Source organism: Aristolochia californica, unplaced genomic scaffold (genome assembly GCF_029961685.1).
Source record: "Aristolochia californica isolate CCGP_79_NKW_82.1479 unplaced genomic scaffold, dmAriCali1.0.hap1 SCAF_1, whole genome shotgun sequence".
In the NCBI taxonomy this organism is placed as follows: domain Eukaryota; kingdom Viridiplantae; phylum Streptophyta; class Magnoliopsida; order Piperales; family Aristolochiaceae; genus Aristolochia; species Aristolochia californica.
The window spans coordinates 61,001,148-61,024,055 of NW_027181770.1; the positions used below are offsets into that span (position 1 = coordinate 61,001,148).

The 22,908-nt window shown below is 38.7% G+C and overlaps 3 protein-coding genes and 2 long non-coding RNA genes across 6 annotated transcripts; 4 read left to right on the top strand and 1 right to left on the bottom strand.

Annotated features, from left to right (window-relative positions):
* Positions 1–745: 745 nt before the first annotated feature.
* On the bottom strand, positions 746–5,005 carry LOC137954509 (uncharacterized). The gene is made up of 5 exons (XM_068801669.1): positions 4,564–5,005; positions 4,387–4,472; positions 3,973–4,275; positions 3,804–3,887; positions 746–1,575 (listed from the first exon to the last, which is right to left on the bottom strand). Exons 1-5 carry the CDS (start codon positions 4,897–4,899, stop codon positions 1,002–1,004), a joined length of 1,383 nt encoding a protein of 460 aa, XP_068657770.1. The 5' UTR covers positions 4,900–5,005; the 3' UTR covers positions 746–1,001.
* A 640-nt stretch (positions 5,006–5,645) lies between these two features.
* Positions 5,646–9,830, top strand: LOC137949945 (ferric reduction oxidase 8, mitochondrial-like). The gene is made up of 10 exons (XM_068796213.1): positions 5,646–6,417; positions 6,506–6,599; positions 6,833–7,018; positions 7,102–7,339; positions 7,484–7,811; positions 7,914–8,172; positions 8,359–8,848; positions 8,879–9,041; positions 9,252–9,398; positions 9,479–9,830. The coding sequence occupies exons 1-10, from the start codon at positions 6,249–6,251 to the stop codon at positions 9,583–9,585; spliced, it is 2,181 nt and encodes a 726-aa protein (XP_068652314.1). The 5' UTR covers positions 5,646–6,248; the 3' UTR covers positions 9,586–9,830.
* A 3,218-nt stretch (positions 9,831–13,048) lies between these two features.
* LOC137954515 (RAF-like serine/threonine-protein kinase PRAF) lies at positions 13,049–16,379 on the top strand. Of its 2 annotated transcripts, XM_068801672.1 has the most exons (3): positions 13,049–13,508; positions 13,640–13,941; positions 14,700–16,379. In XM_068801672.1, the coding sequence occupies exons 1-3, from the start codon at positions 13,328–13,330 to the stop codon at positions 14,757–14,759; spliced, it is 543 nt and encodes a 180-aa protein (XP_068657773.1). In that variant the 5' UTR covers positions 13,049–13,327; the 3' UTR covers positions 14,760–16,379. The 2 variants fall into 2 exon arrangements, with proteins under 2 accessions (XP_068657773.1, XP_068657772.1); XM_068801671.1 differs by lacking the exon at positions 14,700–16,379 and having other exon boundaries at positions 13,057–13,508; positions 13,640–14,085.
* A 1,235-nt stretch (positions 16,380–17,614) lies between these two features.
* Positions 17,615–19,907, top strand: LOC137952643 (uncharacterized). The gene is made up of 6 exons (XR_011112312.1): positions 17,615–17,812; positions 18,117–18,244; positions 18,466–18,660; positions 18,748–18,870; positions 18,998–19,101; positions 19,599–19,907. It is a non-coding gene; the product is annotated as an uncharacterized lncRNA (long non-coding RNA).
* A 1,577-nt stretch (positions 19,908–21,484) lies between these two features.
* LOC137946248 (uncharacterized) lies at positions 21,485–22,780 on the top strand. The gene is made up of 4 exons (XR_011111057.1): positions 21,485–21,969; positions 22,054–22,180; positions 22,255–22,315; positions 22,488–22,780. It is a non-coding gene; the product is annotated as an uncharacterized lncRNA (long non-coding RNA).
* Positions 22,781–22,908: the final 128 nt, after the last annotated feature.

Here is a 22,908-nt window from a genome sequence, read left to right on the forward strand (position 1 = left end):
TGCCTTTGAGCAACACCAAAGTCTTCCCTGGTTGTCCTTTGTAGATTGATTGAGGCAGGGGGGATCGGATTTTCTTTAATATGTGTATCGTTTTACAGGTCTCAAACTCTGAAAGTGTCTGATATGTATATCAAATTATTAAAACCGTTATCAAATCCGAAGGATAATTGGTTTTAGTGAAACCTGGTTAGACCGGATTTACTTCTTTGCATTTAGATACTAGAGAATAGCCTAGCATCATGGTGATTGGTGAGACAATTAGTAATACAGATATCAGGTCACTTTCTTCCTTTCACCACTCTTATACAAGTTGGGTTCTCACGGCTTTTTATTTATAATAATTCTTTCCCACTTGAAAACGATCCGGTTTCAGTTTAATCGTGTTGAACTGGCTCAATATCGGTGTGCATTACGTGTCATTTCTTTTTCTAAATAATATTTGAGAATGAGGAAAGCCGATAAAACCCATGGAAATGATCACCCTTGATGATTTTTTAGTCAATTATATTTAATATTTTTATATTATTAGACAAATATGTACATGTTCTTAAATTGTAGATCAATGCGTAACAAAATGTTCGTATATTGCATTGTCTAAAAGCTGAAATTCTAATTGCAGGGAAGACAGCTTCCTTCTAATCCCAGGAGATTCTTGAATGACACTCTTTCACCTGGGGAGCAGGATGGGTCTTTGTGATTAGTGAGGAACCACTATGCTGCTGTGAACTTCAAAACAGGCTAAAACTTTATCACAAAATAAGCGGTCTCAGCAAGTTATGCCCTTTTTATTTCTTACAACCATTAATCATAGTATTCCTTCTACAAAAAGATATTCCACAGGGATTACAAAAACATTAACCATGACGGAAAAGCAGGAGCAAAATTCATCCAACTGATTATGGAAGTCTTATGAAAGAAAGTAATATCCACTTTCTGTTATTGCCTCTAACATCTCAATTGGAATCTGAAGCAAGAGATATCGATTTGCACAGCATCAGTCTTCATCCAGACCTGCGATAAACAGAGTAAGCCACACCAACAGATGCCAGTACTCCAATTACTCCCACTGTCATAAAGACATCACCCTGATCCCAATTCTTGAACCATGTCAACACTCCGTTCGAGGATTTTTCATCCTTTACAACATCATCTGCTGTAGTACCCTCACTGTTTTTGAACCCTTTATCCTTGCAACAAGTGATCCCATTTGCACCATTTCCTACAGTGACTTCATTGGTTTCTGCCCGTTGGACCTTGCAACAAGAAAACGCATTAGCATCGCCCACCGAAGTAACTTCATTGCTTTCCACCCCTTTGTCGTTACAACAAGAGAACCCATTGGCAGTATCATCTGCAGCAACTTCATTGTTTTCCACTGCTGGGTCCATGCAGCAAGTGAAACCCTTGTTACCTTGGCAACAGGTTGCTCCCTCCGGGACTCTGTCATCATTGTCTGTTATATCCTTATCGCCTTCTGCATCGGTGGTTCCATCTGTTAAAACCTCTTGACTATTCTGTAGAAGCCTATGCTCATATGCTTTAATCTGATCCTCACTAGACATACCCATCTGTCCCCTAAAATGAAGAATAACAACAGTTCAGTGAGTTTATTTATTATTAAATTAGGCAACCTCAGCTCCCTGTTTCATGCACGCCACGATTCAAAGAAGAGACATGTTCTTCCCTATGATTTGATTCTTTTTCACAGGAGCAAAGGGTCTCTCTTTTTCTCCAGTTATTTGTGACATACGTCTTACAATATCTACCAGACCATTCTTGGAAGCAGTGGAAAGAACAAACGTCACATAACAAAAAGATCAACCAACTAGGAAACATTTAAAGCAATATCTAAAATAGTGAAACCATAGTCCCAAAATGAAACGTAGCCAACTCCACTAACACGTAGCTGAATTGACTTCTCAAATGCTGGCTTATAATAAATGGAATAGGTTTATTGTGTGTAATTATTCAAAAATTATAAATGATTATTGTTGGAATAAACAAGCCAAAGCATAATGATGCTGCCCTATACGAGCTAACTGAAGATCAGAATATTTAATAATTGCTTTATTTTAATTTCTTATGACAAAGAAAAAAAATGGGGAGTACAGAAAGCTGCTGCAATTTAGCTGCCGTTTATTGTGAGGTAAAACAAATGACAGTATGAGCATGATAAACAGCTACATGATGTAGGAAACTCCTCAAAATATCCTTTCAACATCACTCTAAGCTCCATTAGGAATTAGGAGGCATTCTATATGAAACAGCAATTCAGAAGTAATGCGGCAAACACAAGTCAAATGTATAATCAAGGAGCCACTTGAATTCAGGAGAACATTGATTGCTCCAAGAACAGATGGTGAGTGCATTCACATTACAACCAAGGATACAACAAGTTGAGCTACACAACAATGCCCCAACTCACAAGAAAAGATCAATTGAGCTTTTGAGACCAGGGAAAGAGATGCACGGGTGGGGGGGGGGGGGGGGGGGGGGTGGGGGGGGTTAGCAATTGGCAATGGGCTAGCAATCTAAAATCAGGTACCAAAAGTCATCACCACAACACCGAATTTAAATTCTAGAACAACCAAATAGAAAGCTACATAGAGCCAAAATGCGAATCATTCACAAAGGTGGGCCACCTTGCCCAAAGTAACAGTTACCATAAAGTGGGTAGTCAGTGGACATCAGTGTAGAAACATGGTCTGTCTATTATGTGCTTGGTAGTACCCAAACTGCAGTAAGTGCATCATGTTGATCCAGCCTAGTGCAGATTGGTTTTAAGGCCAAATATTATGTATTCTATTAGCTATGCATGTTAGCAGAGCACAAGACAAAGAAACATCCTTAATGAGGATATCTATGTCATTTATATGGAACAAATACTTTCAAATCAGCCACTTCCACAAGAAACAGGTTGAGGTTGATCATGCAATAAATCAGGAAAGAAATCAAGCAAGAAAGAGGTATAAGTAGGATGGGAATGAAACTCTGCTGTGTTACTTTACATGGACAAAGACTCTATAGTTTGTCAAGATCAAAGACTTAATCATCATCAATGCCATCTGAATGCAATGATATATGAATCATGCAAATTTGATGATCACTTCCTCTTTGAATATTTGGCAGGTAGAACAACTGGGTGACATAAATATGGGGTGTTTCATGTGTCACATTTAAATTATTGGAGAGTCTTTCTTCACAACTTCTGTGTCCTAATGACACACTGACAGAAAAAACATGAACAGAAACGATAACAATGGGATAACTGGAGTTGCAAGAATTTTTTTTGAAGAAACCACTCACAAAAAATTACCACACTGTTTATAAAAACAGTTAGGAATAGAGGAGAATATCAACAGTATCCATCTGTTGGCATCGCTTATATAGAATGAGAAACAGAAAGTTTGTAATAAGAACCTAAAAAGACTAATATGCAGTTACACCAGAGAGTAATCAAGATTCTATTCATCTCTGCAACATTTGATGGGCGTTAAGATGGTTTTTAATACGATTGTGGAGATAGTCTCTATTTCTAAACAGACCGATCCTATAATGTCTTTGAACTCAGAACCTATTGCCGGCAGTGCTTACTAACTTGGTTAGGTATATTCTCTCCCTCTTTTATAATAGTTTTTACACCCTTCATAAAAAAATAAAAAAAAAACTAAGATGTGGCTTATCCAGATATTAGGCACTCCTACTAAATAAAAACTAATACTTTTCAGTTATATTCTTCACGTCTCATTATTAAAGGTATCATTTGCAGGATTTTGGATGGACAGAAGAAAAAGGTAGCATACCTCCAGAGTCGATCAACGATCTCCCCCTTCTCAATGTGCTGATCAAGCAAAAGCGGAACATCCTCAGGAGTGACGTAACCGTACCTAGAGAATACAGAATCTCGATGTAATCAGCAAATAAAACAAACAGTTGCTACAGAAGAGAAATGACGAAACAATCAACTTATACCAATGACCAATGAATTTTCCTTCAGGATCCGGGCTGAAAACAATCACGTTGCCAGCATATTTGTGGCCACCAACATGCGAGCATGGGTTAACAAACACCCTATCCTTTAGCCCTCGGCGCTCAATCTCTTCTTCGAAATTCTTAACAAGAACAGGTCCACAAACACCACATCTCTTGTCTTTGCTCCCATGAGCGCACACAAAAACATGGGAACCGGAGAGAACTTCAGAATTCCCAGGGACCCACTTGCCTCTCACTAGTACGTCCTCAACAAAATTATCCACATCCGCGTGCGCCAAGCTCCTGCATCAATTTCAACAACTTAATGACTTCCTACACTACAAATCCCTTTCCCCCTTCTTTGTACGGGAAAGATCTGACTCACTAGGAACAAGCAACAAATTCCACATTCACCTGTATCTAATCATATCAGGGAAGATCAAAACATCCCCATTTGAGAAATGAGTACCATCTCGTTCTTCACAAATCGTGAACTTAATCTGCACCGAAAACCAAACTAGCCCAAAACTTAGCACGACCATCATCTTCGGTCTAAATCAAATCAACACAAGTAAAAGAAAGAAAACGAACTTTTCTGGGAATATCCACTTTCCGGGACTTGAGAGCTGCGGATAGGAATCTCGGAAGGAGATCCGCATCGTGCCCCTCGGCACGGGCAGGCCAGCTCTCGGCGTTCTTGTAGCATAGGAAGAGATGACAGTCGTACTGGTCAACGGTGCCCGGCAGATGGCTCTCGTTCATCTCCGCCCGTTTGAAGCCGAACTTGGCATCATCGTCGATGAATGAGGATTCAACCGCAGAAGGGTACGACGCTGCCGTAGTCATGGTCGAAATTAGGAATTGGAAAGAGGGTAGAGGCGAGCTACGGTGGAGGAGGTCGACGAAGGTAGGAAGCGGGCGTCTCATGCGGTTTAGTCTTCGTCATGGTAAGACCAATAAGTTGGGAATGTATAGGGAGAGAGAGAGAGAGAGGTGAGCTTCTCTCTTGCCTCCTCATTTTCTTTTCTTGTAAGCTATTCAATTCTGAGAAAAAAAAACACACAAAGAATCGAAATCGCCAATACGTCTCGCTTATGGTAGTACATCGTGTATATCATTTGTTATCTCTCGTGTTTTATTAATACCGGAGACTTGGAATTCGAGTTGGATTGGGATTCACCGGTAGCGAGTCAACTTCCTACAACTCAACTTGTTCACTCCAAAATCAGATCTGACTCTCCTGAATTGTAAATCTAACTCAAAGAATCAAAGATCCATGATTGATATAATACATGATATATATTTTACGATGTCCCCTATAACTAATAATTTTTAATTTAAACAATGCAATCCCTCATATATTTATGATCTCGTAATGAAACTCAATGGTACCCAGAATCTGGATCCAACATTCTCCACTTTTTAAGGATCCAAAAGTAACGAAGATTCACTCACATGAATTATATATATTTTAAGAATATATTTTATATTTTGATTGAACATAATTTATTGATTATACTATTTAGATCAATCTGTTTTTATTCTAAATAATTAATTAATTAGTATACTGGGTCTAAATGGGTCTGTTTTGTCAACACATACTCCTGGGGACAAGCATCTTTTTCTTGGCCTCAACAGTCCTGCAGTCTCTCCCTTCGAAGAAAAGTCTTCTCCGCAGCCTAATGGCTCCAAGTGGGCACTAACAGAATCTGCCCAAACTGATCAAAATCATGGCCTTTTCTAGTTTCCGCAACCGAACTTCTCATGGACTGTCGGAGAGCCACCACCGAAAGGTATTGGAACTTGGAAGCATTCCAAGGGGTATTCATGTCTTCTACGATTGTCCTCACTGAGGCACGGACGATAGCTCTCTCCACTACCTGAATCTCATCTTCAATACAAGCCACAACGATCAACTAATGCAAGCATCACTTGGATAACTACCACCACATTTGCTGATTGCAAATTCGGCTGCTTTCTGTTCATATTTCTCCAGACCTTTATACCACTAGGAATGCAGGAGAATCTTGACAGAGTAACTGAATAATCAAGTTGGCAATTGGCACAGACCCACTAAATCTGAACCGGTAAAGAGCACCCATGATTGTGGGAGAGCAGATTCAACACAGAGAGATTATGGGTACAAAGTACCTAAACAGAAAACTGATTTCAGTGTCATCGAAGCCGGTCCCCTCCACTTTGGCTCTCTGCATATATGATCCCGGGTGGAGGCATTTTTCACTGCCAGTTGTGTGTTTGGGGAGAATTGAGCAAATATGGCGACTATTGTCTCCTTTGTTTCTGATGCTGCAACACTCAGGCTGTTGATGGTTTTGATACTCGGTGGGTGGATCTGTGTTTGGGTTCTTCAGCCAACTGAATCATGCAAGAAGTGGTGGCATGGAGCTGAAGACAAAGCAAGCTCTACCATTTTTGGGTACTACGGTATATATCCTCCGCAAACCTCTCCTAGAATCCTCTGATATCACCTTTCTTTTGTCACCTGTTCTCATGATTCATTTCATTTGTGAAGGTCTTCATTTCGCCATCTTCTCATTGCCAATCATTGTTCTTGCCATCCTTGGATTTGTCTATTTGCATTTCCTCAATCGGCTGCAGGGTAACAGGTAAGGTTTTCCAGTAGTTTTAGCTAATTATCTATAACATGTGATTTGTTTGTCATGATCATACAGTTGAGTTCAATTCAATTTTCAGAAAATAAATCAAACTCTCTCAAAAGACCCACTTGTATCTGTATAAACTCTTCCGTGACTGGATTCACTTTTTGTGGTTTTTGGAAGTTCTGAGTTGTTTTTGGTCTAACAATTCTTGTACTATCTGTAACTGAATTCATTGAAAGGCGGCATATGATTTCTGTCTCCAAGTTCTTTGCTCCTGTCATCACCAGAGGCCCTCTTGGCGTGATATCTGCAGCTGAGCTCCTTACTGCAGCATTATTCATCATGTTTCTTGCATGGACATTCTACTCCAGACTTTCTGGTGACTTGGAGAAGATGAGTCCTATCAAATCGTTGCGGTTAAACAAGTGGGTACTTTAATTCTAATCAATAACCAAGATCAACTGCATTTTACTCATTCTGTTCTAAATCGTCCATTAATCTGGTGCAGGTTGCAGTTCAGGGTTATAAAGGTAGGAACACGGCTTGGTTCACTAGCAGAGGCCTGCCTGGTGGTGCTGCTTCTGCCTGTTTTAAGGAGACTCTCACTATTTCAGCTTGTAGGTCTCCAGTTTGAAACCTCAGTAAGGTACCACATATGGCTTGGGAACACAATGATGCTCATTGCTACTTTTCATGGCTTGATCCACTTGACTGTCTGGAGTCTCAAACACAAGCTGAAATATGAGGTATTATTAGTTCAAGACCTTGATTGCAGTTTGCCATTTTCCATTCATGGAGTTCTCTGACAGTAAAGGCTCACCAGGATTTCTTCTGATTAATTTCTTTGTTAGTGACTACTGAGTCCTGACAGTTCCATTTCTGGGAAACAGATGGCTCACTGGCAAAAAACAGGTCGTGTGAACATTGCAGGTGCAATCACTCTTGTCATAGGTCTTATCATTTGGATCACATCAATTCCTCAAGTTAGAAGGAGAAAATTCGAGCTCTTCTACTACACTCACCATCTATACATACTCTTCTTAATATTCTTCCTGTTTCATGCTGGAGATAGGCACTTTTACACAGTACTTGCAGCTGTTTTTCTTTATGCTCTTGATAAAATCCTTCGAATTGTACAATCCACACAAGTAACTTCCATTATTTCAGCTCGCCTGCTGCCTTGCAAAGCTGTCGAGCTTACCTTCCCAAAACTCCCCAGTAAGCTTCTCAAACCTTTTATGATCATTAATTTATTGATAGCTGCAGATATACAATAACTTTAGTTTCCTCTAAACATTGGTTTTTTTTCTGTAATTTCAGATTTGAGTTACACTCCATCAAGTATTATCTTCATTAAGATACCAACTCTTTCACGTTTGCAGTGGCATCCATTCAGTATCTGTTCTTGTTCTACTGTGGATAAAGATAAAATTTCAGTGATAATCAAATGCCAAGGACAGTGGACAAATGACCTACACAATATGATAGATGCTCAGTTAGAATCGGATGGGGGTCATAAGACATGTCTTCCCATTGCAGTTGAAGGTCCCTATGGACCTGCATCTATTTTCTACCAAAGGTGCGATCTTCCAATTCTCTACGTGTGTGTGTGTGTGTGTGTGTGTGCATGTGAGAGAGAGGCAGAGCTTTTAATGTTCTTTAGAAAAGAAGTTCAATCCATGTATCATGTCTAGTAGTTTACTGTAATGTGTTAAAAGAAATCAAATATATGCGTAATCAGTCCCAATGAATTTCGTCGGAACAGGTATGACAGCCTACTTCTCGTTGCTGGAGGTATTGGGATAACACCCTTTCTGAGCATTTTACAAGAAGTTTCTGCTAGGAATAGCAATAACAAGAACATGTTGGGTACAAGGGTGCAGCTGATATACGTTATGAAGAAGTGTCAGGACCTGAGCATGTTGAGCTCTGTCATTCCTCTAGTGCTAAACAAATCTGATGGGCAAAATTATATCAAGTTACAAGCATATGTGACACAAGAAGAAAATTCCGGTTCCACGGTGAGGGAGCTCTTGCAGGATCTCTCTCCAGGGAAGACAATCTTTTTTGACATAAGAAGTTCAGATTACACCATGGCCTCACCTGAAAGCTTTGTCTTAATGGCCATCATCACAGGGATATCTTTGGTTATCTTCATTTTATCATGCGGTTGTTTATACCATGGCTTTCTCAGTCATGAAAAAGGAAACACCAAGAAAAAAAACCCATCATGGGTTAGTGATTTGCTACTGATATCATCGTCACTTATCACAGTAATTTGAGTGACAATTCTGGTAATTTTCCTCAGATGGAGAAAGAGGAAGAAGGAGGTAGATAATGTTCCTTTGAAACAAACCAAACAAACTACGGGGTTTCAGTTTATGGAAGCACAAGATTCTTCAATAGAAGAACATGAAATATATTTCAAACAAAGGCCTAATTTTCAAGGTAATAAACGTGCCCAAACATGTGGAGTATATCAGATGTCAAGCAAGACACAGAACTTTGCAATATGGCAGGAACCCATGAATAATTTTGGTCCCATACCCTTAAAGAGGGAATGGGTTTAATTCAAGGGTTTCTGAAGAAAACAATTTTCACATTTCAGTAAGTCCCCGCTCAAGTTACTTGCAATAACATTCTTGGATTTCTTGGCAGATGTCTTCTCTAAATATCAGAGTCAAACAGGTAGGATTAATGTAGGAGTTCTTGTTTGTGGTCCGGAGTTCATGCAAGAATCAGTGGCAGCAGTCTGCAGGCAGTACAGTTCTTGCAATTTCAGGACAGATACAAAGAAAAAGACAGGTTCGTTCAGTTTTCATTCACTCAGCTTTGCACTCTAAATTTCCTCAAAAGATGCAGCTTTGCACTCGATCTTGAAACAGGTACCATATGGGACATCTGGCGTGTTAACAGATGGAAAAACTGCAAATTCCTTTCCATCTACTTCAAGATGCATTTGCTCCTCAAAGCCTTTAACAGACTTAATTAACTTAGTAGCAGCTTTTTTATGTAGGTAATCTCTCATTTTAAAGGGGGATTCTCCCCACAAGCCCACTTTTTTATGATGTGTCATGGTAACATGTCGTGATGTGATAGGTGATGGGCATTAGTTCATTCATTTGCTGGTGTGGCACCACAAATGAATACGGTTTGAACCAGACTACCATTCCTTCACTTCTGTATATGAATTCAATGTTTTGATCTCCACAAATCCATTCTAGTATCAATTTCAGCATCAATTATTGTGGCCAATTTTATTTTATTTTTCTTTTTAAGAAAATGAAGGATAAGTGTTGGACACAAACTGTCATGGACGTAAATAGGCTGAAATGGATGAGAAGGGCATCACTTCAACCAGCCCAGGTTCTTTCATTTGCATTTTCTGTTTTTTTTTCTTTTTTAACTCTTCTATACTTTGGCCATGGAGTGAAAGAAATCAATTATTGTCTCCTAAGAGGATAAAGGAGACCACAGTGGACATACCCATTCAAGGCCTTGAAAAGACAATCCTATGTAGCTTTGGTGAGCCATAGAAGAGTGGTATTGATATTATTTATTGCATTTCTTTGATCATGTGATCATTCTAATTTTCAATTAAGAAAATTAATCTTCTCTTTCTCTTAGTTTAGTGTTTGTTGAGTGGACTTGGATCGTGAAGTAGGCGATTTGCAACCTTATCTTTCATAAAGACTCCAACCATGTAATACCATGAATTGCTAACCCTAAACCCTCCCTCCATATCTACAAAGGACTCAACTTCCTTCTTTAACTTGATTTTTTTATGTGATCCTTCTTTGGGTCTGTGATGTAACGCAAATCCATTCTAAGGACTGTCTATTCTAGACGTGACCCTTACATAGCTTCCCTCTAAATATCAAAGAGGATAGTTGAAAAATATCTGTCTTTCCATTCTTCTCATCCACCCCCACAAACTTAGGCCGTGTTTGTAATGGGAGAAAGAGAAAGAGAAAGAGAAAATAAATGAAAAAAGAATATGTAGATGAAAAATTAGAGGGAGAATGGAAGAGAAATATAGTTTTTTTTGTTTGGATACATGTTGAAAATAGCAAACAAAATAAAATTAGTAATTTTTTTTTTTTTCATTTCTCCCCAAATTCTATCATTTTGTGAGATAAAATTTATTAACTAAGAGAGAAAGTGATTTCTTTTTTTATTTTTTTTTCTCTCAATGATTCTTTACTGGGGATATCTTTAATTTATCTAGTGGGGAGTCTGAGAGGGAAAGATAGGAAGCTGGGTCAAGATCGGATGCACGATATTATCAAAAATTTTACAAGGAACCAAGAACAGGGTCAAGTTTTTGAAAACCTACCTTGAACTTAATCGAGTCTCACATCTATTATAATTTATTTTAAAATATAAAAAAATTATTTCTTAAGAGCAAATTTTCCATTTTAAAAAAAGGGTACCCATCAAACTTTAAAAAAATCATGTTCGAGCCATAAGTCAATTGAAGGTTGATCCATGGCACTTGAGGTTAAAGCCATTTATTTTGATTCCAATGTCCCAATTGAGAAGAGAGAATAGCTTTGTCGACAGCTATGATGTCTTCTATAAGAGAATCTCGCTTATGGGTCACCTTGCTATTGTTTTTTTAGTGCATGTTATGACTTATTCCATTTGTGACTAAGAGTACTTTGACCATCAACTTCACCTTCATCAACAACAAATATCACTACAATATCTAATACGAAAAATTATTTAGTGCGAAATATGTAAAAAAAGATTTTATGATTGGATGGGTGAGATAGTCGAATGACGACTGAAATAAATATTAATCATGATCGAACGACTGAAATAGCATTTCAAATGTTTCCAATTGATTTTTTGTTTTTGATTAGTATATCCTATAATAAATATATTATTATTATTACATATCAGTTGACTTAGTATTGCCGCCATTTACTTTGACTGCAGTATGCCCTCCGAGTCACAAGGAGAATATTTTCTAAGTAGCCCATCTTTCTAATATTCTAGAACAGATTCAGAGAATATTAAAACCCTCTGTCTAATTTTAAAAGTAATATTTTTAATACTACAAAATAAAAGAAATTCAAAGGGCAATAGTAACCGCATATTAAAACCCACCCTTTTGTTTGAACTTGGTCTACAACACAAAAGAATAGTCCCACACCCACACCCGTGATAGATAGAGATTGAAACCTTTTTCCCATTCACACCTTCATTCCACAGGATAAAGAGATAATGGTGGACAGACCCAGCTGTTTGAACCTTAAAAAAACTCAACATCCACTGCCTGTGGGCCCCCCTCTTCCATCCTACCCGGAAAAACTTTCACCGACTTTTGGTTCAACCAACCATGTTGCTCTGTCATTAAAGTGCTTCCTTCTTAATTAATAGAAATACATTAAACCTTTAATTACCTATTATTAACATAATTAAGAACATTTAATAGAAGAAGGGGAATTAATTTAAAATTAAGAGAATGATTGTGATTCACTCAAGGGATTTGATGCTTTCAACTTTGTAGGAGAATCATATTAAATAATTATAATCGCAACATAACCCTAGCTTGGTTCTAAATTAACTACCACGATTTGAATGGTTAGGTGCATGTACGCGATTTAGGTTGGGATTTGGATATTCATGTCGCACACGTTTGAAGAGATTTTGATGTCTACCAGGTGGACCCAACTGCCAACTATTAGGTGGAATTTTCAATTAGGGTTGCTAATTCAACAAGTTAATTATGTTGTTATGTCTCTAATGGATGCTATCGAGTCACTTAAACACTTTTTTTAAATTTACATTTGAGAAAAATGGAGATACTCCAATCTTAGATGAATATGGATGTGTTGTGTACATGTTCCACAAAAGGGTACACAACATTGAGAATAAACCCGGGCTCTTTATTAAAAGGTTAATACATCTTCAATAGAGTAAGAATGAGTTGTTGACTCTACCAAATAAACCTTGGTTTGTGGTGTAATGAGTTTTCTTACTTTAGTCTCATCTTTTAGAGAAGCTTTATTCTTAAAATAAAAATAAAATAAAAAGGATAAGGTTTAAGTCATGATGTGCTCAACCTTATCACATCATTTATAAAGCACTTGGTCTAAGATAGACATCATGGAATATAAAATCATCAATTTTCTATCTATGATATAAAATATTATTTTTCTAAAGGGTAAATGTTTGATGATGTTTCACCAATTCCCAAATATTAACCCTATAGTTATTTGTTACCCTAAAAGATAACAAAAAGTTATTTCCTACCAAATTGTATCAAACCAATCGCCGCACATGCTGGCGATGATTGTTGTTACACATGTCATGCCTCCACATGCAATGCTACAATACCACCATGCCCGGACCCACCGGCGGCTGCCACCTCTTCACTGAACCAACTTGCTTTACAATCGAATCACTTTGTCCCGCCGCGTGTACCGTGGTTAAGTCGGCTTCTGTTTTCCTTGAAGAACCGAGTTTAGTGAAAAAAGCGACGCCGGCTCCGGGTCTCAGACTTCGAAGGTCGGGCGCGACCGGGAATGACGTAAGGATTGGAGAATTTGCTATAAATAAGGGCGAAGGGGTGCCAAGATGAGGCTTGAGGGCGCCGAGGTCCCTCTTCCAGTAGCTTCTTCTCTCTCCTTCTTTATTCTTCGCGCCTGTTTTCGATTCTTCTCCCCGAGAGAGAAAAAAAAAAAAAAAAGTGGAAATCTCTGTTTCTGTTGAAAAGGAAAACAAGCATGGCCGGAACGTCGATGAGCACCGGTGATTCAGCTGTTGCTGTCAAGAACAGTGATGCGACGTTGAAGCTGCTTTGTAGCTACGGAGGGAAGATTCTTCCTCGTTATCCCGATGGCAAGCTCCGTTATATGGGTGGCGAGACTCGTGTACTTGCTGTTGATCGATCCATTCCTTTTCCAGGTTGGCTACCTGCTTTTTCTTTGTTCTGTTTTTTTTTTTTTCTCTTTTTTGTGTACGGATTTTTTTTTTTTCTCGTTTTTTTATTTTTTTTTTTTATTGATGGTGGATGTGGATGCGATGATGATGTTCAGATTTATTGGTGAAACTGTCGGAGTTGTATGGATCACCCGTGAGTTTGAGGTGTCAGTTGCCGATGGATGATCTGGATGCGTTGGTGTCGATCACTTCCGATGAGGACCTGGCGAATCTCATCGAGGAGTACGATAGGGCGAATAGAGATCGATCGGCGAGTCTGAAGGTCAGGGCATTTCTGTCGCAGCAGAGAGCCAAGACGCCTTCGCCGCCGAGCTCGGCGAGATCGGTCGCAACGGCGGCTTTTCGGCCTCCGGTTGGTGTCAAACGTTGTGTCCACCAGATTGTGGCTGCTGCTCCGGTGAGATTTCCAATCCGGTCCCACAAATTCGCCGGGGATCTCCGATATGCCTGCTTTAGGCAAGGAAACCCTAGTAGGAACAGTGCTTACCTTGTAGACAATGGAAATCACTGGCAATAATAGCAACACAGCCTCATTTCTCTCCGATCTCGTTAATACCAAAAGGAAAATCGAGAGATTTAAAGAGGAAAAAAGGACAAAAAAACTTGTGCGGAAGGTTAAGATTAAAGAACTTCTCTCTGAACAAAACGGACTGTAAATCTTGGCAAAATGGATTTCAGCTCCGTGTCATCTCTTGCCTCATGGAGTGGGGTTCCTTTCAATCATTTTTAAAGTTTGGCGCCATTTGTCATTGTCTGTTTCAGAGCCATTCCTTTCTCCTGCCTCTCCCCGTCCAGTCCCGTTCCGTTCCGTTCCGTTCGGCGCTCACTAGCACTTACTCTCGCACTCGCCTGCTTTCCGTCTGTGACCGTCCCGTGGCGTCAGTCTATTGATCCGTTCTCTCTTCCATGGTGACCGCCGTTAGGATTCCTTTAACATTGTCCGTTTGTCACGCGCGTCGAGGAGGCGACGCCACATTCTGTACGTCTGTTCGTCCGTCATAGAAGGCAGTTTCCGTCTGCCTCTCTGCTTCTTTTGTTCAGCTCTGTCGCGTCGTTTGCGTGTCCGCCTCCCTGTTATTTTCCTTTGGTGGGAACAGTATTAGGAATTGACATGTTTAACGCGGGTCTAACTCTTATGTTGTTTTGTCTGTGCAGGTGACGATCGGTCGGACCGCCGTTTCTCTTCCCTCTCCGGTTAATCCGAGCAAGGGATAATAACATTGATAATTAAATTTTTGCAAAAAAGAATCTTTCTACTTTTCTTGTTTTTCTACTTACTACCGGTTTTGCAAGTTGAATCAGCTGTTCGTTTCTTGGTTTTTTTTTTTTTCAGATTTTTCCTTGTAGTACTAAAATTAGTAATTTTTTGTTAGTTACTAACAGGTAGGACTCGGTGTTTTACGTTTTTTTTTTTTCATTTTCTTCCTTTAGCCGTTTTCATTTTTTGCTGTGGAGAAATGAGAATACTGAATAATTAAGTTTATAAATTAGTGATAGATATGTGATAGTCATATTTCTGTCTTTCTTCGTGAAGTTTGTGTTAGTGGACAGGTTGGGGTTTCTTACTAAAAAAACCAGAACCAGCGGCGAGGAGGTTCTCCAGAAGCAACAGATTTGACAAATTTGTACCTTCATTATTGTTTTGACTGCGGTAGCAAAGGCGCGTCTGAACGAAGCTGAGGCGTCTTCTTCTTTGTCGCCTCACAGATCTTTGAACTAGGAATTTAAAACTAGAAACTGTCAAAGTTTAATAATAAATAAGAAAAAACAAAAAATAAACAGTTGTAAAATCTAAAAAGAGAAAGGAGAAATGAAAAAGGAAAACTTAAATGGAATTAGAAGTGAGAAAGAAAGCTACAAGAAACAAGAGTGACTGACGTGGCCGTTTTATTCCTGCAAACTTCTGAACCAAAATTGAATGGGCTGGCAGAAAGATAAGGAAGCAAGTGGCACCGCGTTAGGTCCAGCATAAGAGAGTAAGTGGGCCCGTTGCCGGGGAGTGGAAGGGCGCAAACACACAGAAGGGGGGACACGTGGAGACAAGCGTGAAGAAAATAACCCCAACAGATAACCGACTCTTATTTTGGAGGCAAAATATTGAAGAATAAAAAAAACAAAACACTTTTTTCCCGGTGGATAGGAAACGACAAGAATAACCGCTTTGTGCAGTGTTCATGTCTGTTCGGTGGTTCAAGCATATGAGATAGGCCTTAGGACTTGGGAGGTAGGAATCGGGCAAATCTCTTTCGCTCCAAGTAAATGAAAGAATATACCCTTGCTTTTTCCCATCAAACAACGTTAGAAATTCTTCACTTTGACGAAAGAATACTGCATAGAGATATTATTATATACCCTTCGCTTTTCTCGTCAAAGTGCAGTCTCTGCTCTCTGTTGGGTTCCCTGATTCACGAACCAAAATGGAGCTTCCCCGGGTAAAACCCCAGAGCAGAATAATTGAACCCAGTCGCCAGAACTCGGAAAACTTCAGTTTGGACCACTGGAGGATGGAGTCCTGTTGATCGATTGGGGTGCCACAGACATGGGAATGTACAATACTATCTTGGTTTGCGAGAAGTTGATGATTTGTTTCTTTTGAACTGAGAAACGACATCGGAACAAGAACATGGTGATCAAGAAGAACAGTTTGGATTTTTTTTATTTTTATCTAAATCCACATATCGTATCCGATTCAGGTCTGAATATATTGATTAAAGCCCTCTTCAGCTTCTAAAATTTCCCTCTCGAAGTAGAATAGAGAAGGAAATATGCTTCGATTTCCAGCGTTTATGGGTCAGTACCCTTCACCTTCTCTCTCTCGTGTCTCCAACAGCACTGATCCCTTGTCCACAACGAAGAATTTCTACTTGCCATGGAAGAATCTGCTCTCGAGGACAAGATAATCTCTTTATTTAGTTTATGTTTCTGACATTTTTTCAAAGACTCTTCTATCATCCCTGCTTTAAGGACTTAAAACTGTATGCGTCTTGATTCTCTCTAAATTTGGTAAATACTCTCTCCTTGTATGTGCAGTTTCTTAAGTTCCATTTTGCCCTTTCTCTTTATTTAGTTTATTTTGTAATATTATAAGGTTAATTTATATGTTTCCATAATTTTATCATTTATGCATCTTATAATTTTTATTTTTATTTACCTATTTACTTGTTTGTAATCAAGTAAAATAACTGTGGTAATAAAATACTTTCTACTTGTTATGAATAAAGTGGGTAATGGAATAACTTTTACTCAATTTTTTTTTCCATTACATATTGCCGTTCCTTGACTAGTTATTAGGTTGTGGTTAACCATGGATTTTTGACTCATTTTTTTTTATAAAATTTTCATTGTTATCAGGATATATGGAACGAATTTAGTTGATCCTAGTTATGTTAAAAGACACTTATATACAATGTATGTATAAGGCTGACATGATTAATAAATAAAGATTATATTAGTTTATCTTACTTAAACCACTGTTTTTTACATCTTTCTGTCAATAGAAACACGTATAAAATCAACATTTATCACGACGCAGAAGAAAAGAAAAAATGTAATAAAAAAAAATTAAAATTAACGAAGACACCCATATTTATTTATCATTTTTTCCTGGAGTCCGGTGATCGTTCAATAACAGTGTACGTCAGATCAATGGCGGACCAGGTTTTGCCGATTGAATAGCTCGCGCAGGCCAGCAAAGGCCGTTTCAGAGACGTGGGAGATTTGAATTAATCCACCTTCTTATTGTCCTCCTGTGAAATGCCAGCGTCACCGTTGTTTCCTAGTTTGTCTGAGAGATGGAGTCGAGGCTTTTGAGCGTCGACCCTCCATTTAATGTCTTCTTCCTTGAAGAGACAACAGCTTCGTCTGATCTCAATACAAATTCGAATTTCTTATCCGCGTTATTCTCGCCTCAAATTTTTCACATCCCCTGCGAAGTGATAATGTCCTTCGTGGCTCCGTCTCCTCTCTTTATTCCGACCGGAGGCCTTGCTGTCTACCATCTCCCGGAGCAGTTTCCGCTGTCTCTGTCGCTGAGACTTGTGAGAATGGCGAAAAATCTAATGGGTTTCTGGAGAGATTGCGGATGTGCATTTATGTGCTCCATTCTGGAGAGATTACCCGGTGGAAGCTGCCAGACTGGGAGGAAGGACAAGTGGAGAAACGAGCCACGGCTGTTACTGTTTCGTTTGCTCTCAGACGGATGTGGGATTTGGTCGCGAAGGATAGATGGATAATCTACATTGGGTTCGCTTCATGTTTTCCTTGCGGCGGTAAGGCTTTTTCTCTGATTCTTGCCAAATTATCGATACGCTCTTGAAGCTTCTTTTGGGCTAGGAACTTTTTTGTTTTATAATTTTTGACGATGAGCCAATGACTTCTACATTACATCAATCAATCAAACGGTTAAAGTAGTCTAGAAACCGAAGCGGATTGTGTCATCCTATGACTGTAGGTTTCTATTATTGTTTGCTTCAGATGAGCTCTCCTGAATGCGAGTTTAGAAACACCTCCTTTCCTTATGTCATGCTTCATTTCTCTTGTATCTTTACTTAATTGTTCTATGCCTTTTACCAGGTCTCGGAGATCTCAGTACCACATTTTTTGGCGGCTTCTATTTTTTCAGCTCAAAGTCAATAAACTGCAATTTTTCAAAGAAACTCAAGGATCTTAGCTCTCCTATGTTTGGCTTCTGGAATATTCAGGTCTAGACTTCCTTCTATGATACACATGTCACAGTTAATTATTTGCATGTCAGCTAATGTTGGTTTATGAATCAAAGAACATGGGTATAAATGTATATATAACTCATCTATAATGAATTTTCCTTTTTTCTTAAGGAATTTGCACTCCTATATTAAGAAAAGCATGCATTCGACAATGTGATTCCAGTTCTGACTGAACATACTCTCTATGTGACCTTCAGTGGCTTACGAGGTTGCTGCTTTGGCATTGCAAATATGATACTGGCGGGGCCATCTCACTTTGTTTGGAGAGATAACCTTTCTTTATTGGGAATTCTCCATGCAAGAATAAGTCTAATAGAGCAACTGATGTTTCCTTCCATACTTTTTAGTTTAGGCGAATGAGGGAAATGCTATATTCAGCTGTTCTCTTTCAGGTTTATGCTTAAAAGAAGAAACTAATGTTTGTTGTTGTAGGTTATTCTTCCCATCGAGAGTAAACTTAAACTGGTCATGTGGTGCAGGATATATCCTTTTTCGATTCTGATACTATTGGAGATCTCACTAGTTGACTCGGAGCAGATTGTCAGCAAGTGTCTCGTGTTATTGGAAATGATCTTCAGTTCATAGCTCGTAACATCTTTCAGGTAACTGTTTTTACATAAAACCTTGTTCCTCTGTGTTATGCTATTTGTCATAGGTTGTTGTTTGTTGTTTGTCTGAAGCATGCAATCACGTAAAAGGATGATGTAACCCTGATCATCATTTTTGCAGGGGACAGGTGCATTAATTTTTTTGTTTACGTTATCTTGGCCACTGGCTTTGTCTGCATTGGCAATCTGCTCTGTCTTGGTGATAATCATGTTCTTCTACGGCATGTAAGATATTGTGCTTCTTTAGGATTTCTGTTGCGTGTTTATTACCTCATTTCCTGGTCTTAGTTAGTGCTGACTATAGTCCTGACCCTACATTGAATTGTCTGGAATCCAAATCATCCCCGTGACTTGTCTTAGGATGCAATCAAATCTGAGACGCCATCTCGCAAAATGTCAAACGATGCATCAGAGTTATAACCTCAACAGAATCTATTGGATTAATAGGACTTGATCAACTCTTTCTTACTGGTTATGGTGCTCATTGAATCCATAGTACAATCCTCTATTAGTCATTGCTTGTGTGCATAACTCGTGCATTGTAAAAGCCAATGACTGCAAAATCTATTTTGTTGATAGTGCCAGGATAGTGGTATCCTTTACAAGTGTCAGTTTCTATTCAGTCATTATCTATGTCATTAGAAAGCGTAGTTATTAAATGTATGGTTTGGATTTCCTTATTATGGTAGTCCTTTCAATTTCATTGTATTTTTGTTGGCTAGGTACCAGAAGCAAGCAGCAAAGCTGACCCTGGAGTATTCTGCTTGTGCAACAGAAGTGACATCAAAATTTGAGCCTCTGTGTTGTATCTAATTACTTGAAATTTATAAACAAGCATGCAACAGTTTTTTCCTCTTAAATATACATAAATATTCAGGTTGCTTAGGAGACATTTTCTTTAATGAAGACTGTCCGATTTTATTGAACTCAGATGCAAGAATCTAGAAGGCAAGTTTGCTTCTACAAATTTGAGTTACTAGAGTATCTAGAATATATTTGCACAAGAAGATGATTGAATTCTCCAACACTTGTCAAATATTTTGGAGTTGTTATAAAAAGTTTGAGGCATGAGAAAAGAAAACATAAGAAGAGAGAAAGTGACAACTCATAGATACAGAGATACATTAACAGATTAGCATTACTCACACTTATGTTTAGGTAGGTTAGCAACTCTCTCTCCCTATATGCTGTTGGATCAACTCTTTTCATTCAACCGCTAATTGCAGAAGGCATTCCTTGATGATCTGGTTAATCCTCTTCCTCACATATGATTGCTTCTTGATGACCCAATCAGATTGAATCACTTCAGGTTGTCCCCATCATTCATGTAAGGTAGCTGAAGATGTTTGAGCTGATTACACAAACAAACAGGCAGGGCACCATATGTCCTTAAGTGTGCTTGTCATTATCTAAACCCTTGGGTAAAAAGCACCGGATTTCATGCTGTTTATAGTGAATTGGAGTAGCTAAACTGGATGCTTGATCTAGGAGTTCCGTCTCTCTCTCTGGATAAGAAAAATGGGCCTGGTCACAATTACCAAGCTCATGCACCTATGATTGATAACTACAGGTGGCTGCAGAACGGCTGTCCTGTAAATATGAGAAACTGCCCCAACTGACGAAAACAGTATATAATTATATCCTTGAGCTATTTATAAATCTTTCAAATTCTCTGCCTTTGGTTTCTGTTGGTGAACCTCTGAATGCCTTTATGAACTAGTAGAAAGGAAGTAACTATGCTAAAGTTAAGATAATACATACTTGTTCTAGATTTTGTTACCTTTCTAAAGCTAAATGATGCTTCCACTAAATAAAGTGACCGCTACTCCAAAACTTCTTTAGTTTTCAACCTGTAATTTGGCAATTAAGGCAATAACACCTCCTTCCTAGGATTATCCTTTAGGTGGGGCTTAAAAACACCAACTTGCTTTACATTTTGTTAACATGCATTTGACTAATCTGTCCATTTCCTCCTGTTTTGTAGGATAGATACCAGCAGTGGTTGAAGAAATTAGCTGACTTAGGCTTGCCCCAAAGCTTGGGTTTTGGATTTCGAGCTTTAACTTCCTTTACCATTCTACACAGGTCTGTTTCTTCTATCTGTATTCCTTTCGTAACCTTCTTTTTGTGGTAGCGGAAGGCATAGTTAAGCTAATTCTGGCATTTTCTTCTTTCTTCTACCATCTTTAGAGGCTATTAAAATATCATCTTAGGAAAACCAGCCTTAGAAATGAATTTCTCCTGCTTGTATATGAGAAATGAATATTGTGGTTTCTACTATTTTGTAGGGGAGTTTCTCACTGTCCTCTTCACAGATTTATAGTATTAGGTAGGGCTCTTTTTGAACAATCAATATAGGAAATCCAGTCTCTATGTGTATAGGTTATTAAAGAAGAAACCGTGCTTAAATTCCATCATCAGGGTTCATGACTTTTCACCCTCAGGTTATTTATAAAAGACACCTTGATGTAGTGTTTAAGAGTGTTGTTATAATGTTTGAGGCTATATACAAAAGTGTTGAGCGGGAAAAATTCCCACATTGAGAAGTATTAAGAAAAAAAATTGGGTTATAAGGTTGAGAAATAGGCCTCCTAAGTGGCTAGTTATTTTGAGATAGAACTGGGCTCAGTCCAATGGTAGTGTCAAAGCAGTTGAACCCGCTTGTGGGCACATCGTATTAGAGGTTCATCCTTCCTTCTTTAGTCTGGGAATTCTCTTGATGGAAAAGTTTCAACCTATTTTTGCTGATTGGACTAAAGGTAGAATCTTTTCATCTTGGTGTGATCAAGGTGATAGCATGTGGTGCAAATTATGCAGTTTTAAGTGTTTCATTGCCCCAAGAGGGTTTTTTTAAGGTCTTCTCTGGACTAGCATCTGCATACCTCTTATGTGTTGCTGTTTTTTGTTTGGATCATCAATTGTGCTTGCGTCAACATAGTTAGAAATCATCTTGAATGCATTGATGAGTAAAGATTTTTTTGTATATGTACTGAGGTAATTGAGCCCTAGGTGTGCACTGGTGTGGGGCTCATCAGTGGATGTGTAATTTACTAGTGCTTTGAGTGATAAAGCATAGTTTGTGTGCTGGAATTGGTAAGTTTACGTGACTAGTGGTGGATTAAAATTCATTGAGGGACATCAATGACTGATGCTGGTGAAGTTGTTAAACCTTCCAAGGATCAAGGAATTCAGATTCTATGGAGGCTCGTACCATTTTTGGAGAAATTGATGATTGGTTCCTTGATGTAACTGGAGTAAGAAATGGATCACTCCGAAAGAGGACTGTCATCATCATAGCTCACTGGTAATTTTGTGGCTCCTAGTATGATGTTGATGTCAATAAAAGTTGTTGTCTGATGTAAAAAGGAACATTGACAGGTTATCAACAATACAAGCTGCTGACAGAATAGTGGTTATGAAAGGTGGCAGAATCGTCGAGGTAAGTTACGATTGAGTTACTTGCAATATCAAAAATAACTCTGGATCCTGTTTCATCCACAACATTTCAGTCATGATTTCAGAACTAAGGCTTTCAGAAATCAATTAATATAGCTGAAAACAATGGCTGTAAACCCGGCACTGACGCTTTCTACTGCTCGTGTAAATTGCAGGTGGGAAATTACTCTCAACTTGTTCGCCAGGATGGTGCATATATATGCACGGCTAACCAAAAGACAGACAGACAGATGGATTGATGGCTTGGCGAAACTAAGATCATACAAACAACTAGTGTATTCTTCAATCATTGATTTACAGCATTGTAGTTGTTTCCTTACATTCTACAGTTTTGAATATCACTTGCGGCTCGTAGGATTTTGAACACCAGAGATTCATCAAGCTCAGGGAGGAATTGCTTAGAGTAGAAACGCAGAGAAGCACAAACTTTTCATGTGCATTCATTTTAGTGAAGATATGGTCATCAAAAGCTAAAAAAACCTGTTCTTTGTTCTATAAAATTTTAAATGCTAAAGGTACGTTTAGTGCACCTTAAAAGATGAGATCACTCTTTAAAATGTACTTCTGTAACTGATA

Bases quoted from the DNA above. Each gene is read 5' to 3' on its own strand.
- LOC137954509 (XM_068801669.1), bottom strand. From the start codon at position 4,899: ATGAGACGCCCGCTTCCTACCTTCGTCGACCTCCTCCACCGTAGCTCG. The intron at 4,276-4,386 runs GTGAATGTGGAA...AAATTGATGCAG, and splicing joins CCTGATATGATTAGATACAG to GAGCTTGGCGCACGCGGATG. The intron at 3,888-3,972 runs GTATAAGTTGAT...TGTATTCTCTAG, and splicing joins GGAAAATTCATTGGTCATTG to GTACGGTTACGTCACTCCTG.
- LOC137949945 (XM_068796213.1), top strand. From the start codon at position 6,249: ATGGCGACTATTGTCTCCTTTGTTTCTGATGCTGCAACACTCAGGCTG. The intron at 6,418-6,505 runs GTATATATCCTC...TCATTTGTGAAG, and splicing joins TACCATTTTTGGGTACTACG to GTCTTCATTTCGCCATCTTC. The intron at 9,042-9,251 runs GTAATAAACGTG...ATTTCTTGGCAG, and splicing joins ACAAAGGCCTAATTTTCAAG to ATGTCTTCTCTAAATATCAG.
- LOC137954515 (XM_068801671.1), top strand. From the start codon at position 13,328: ATGGCCGGAACGTCGATGAGCACCGGTGATTCAGCTGTTGCTGTCAAG. The intron at 13,509-13,639 runs GTTGGCTACCTG...GATGATGTTCAG, and splicing joins TCGATCCATTCCTTTTCCAG to ATTTATTGGTGAAACTGTCG.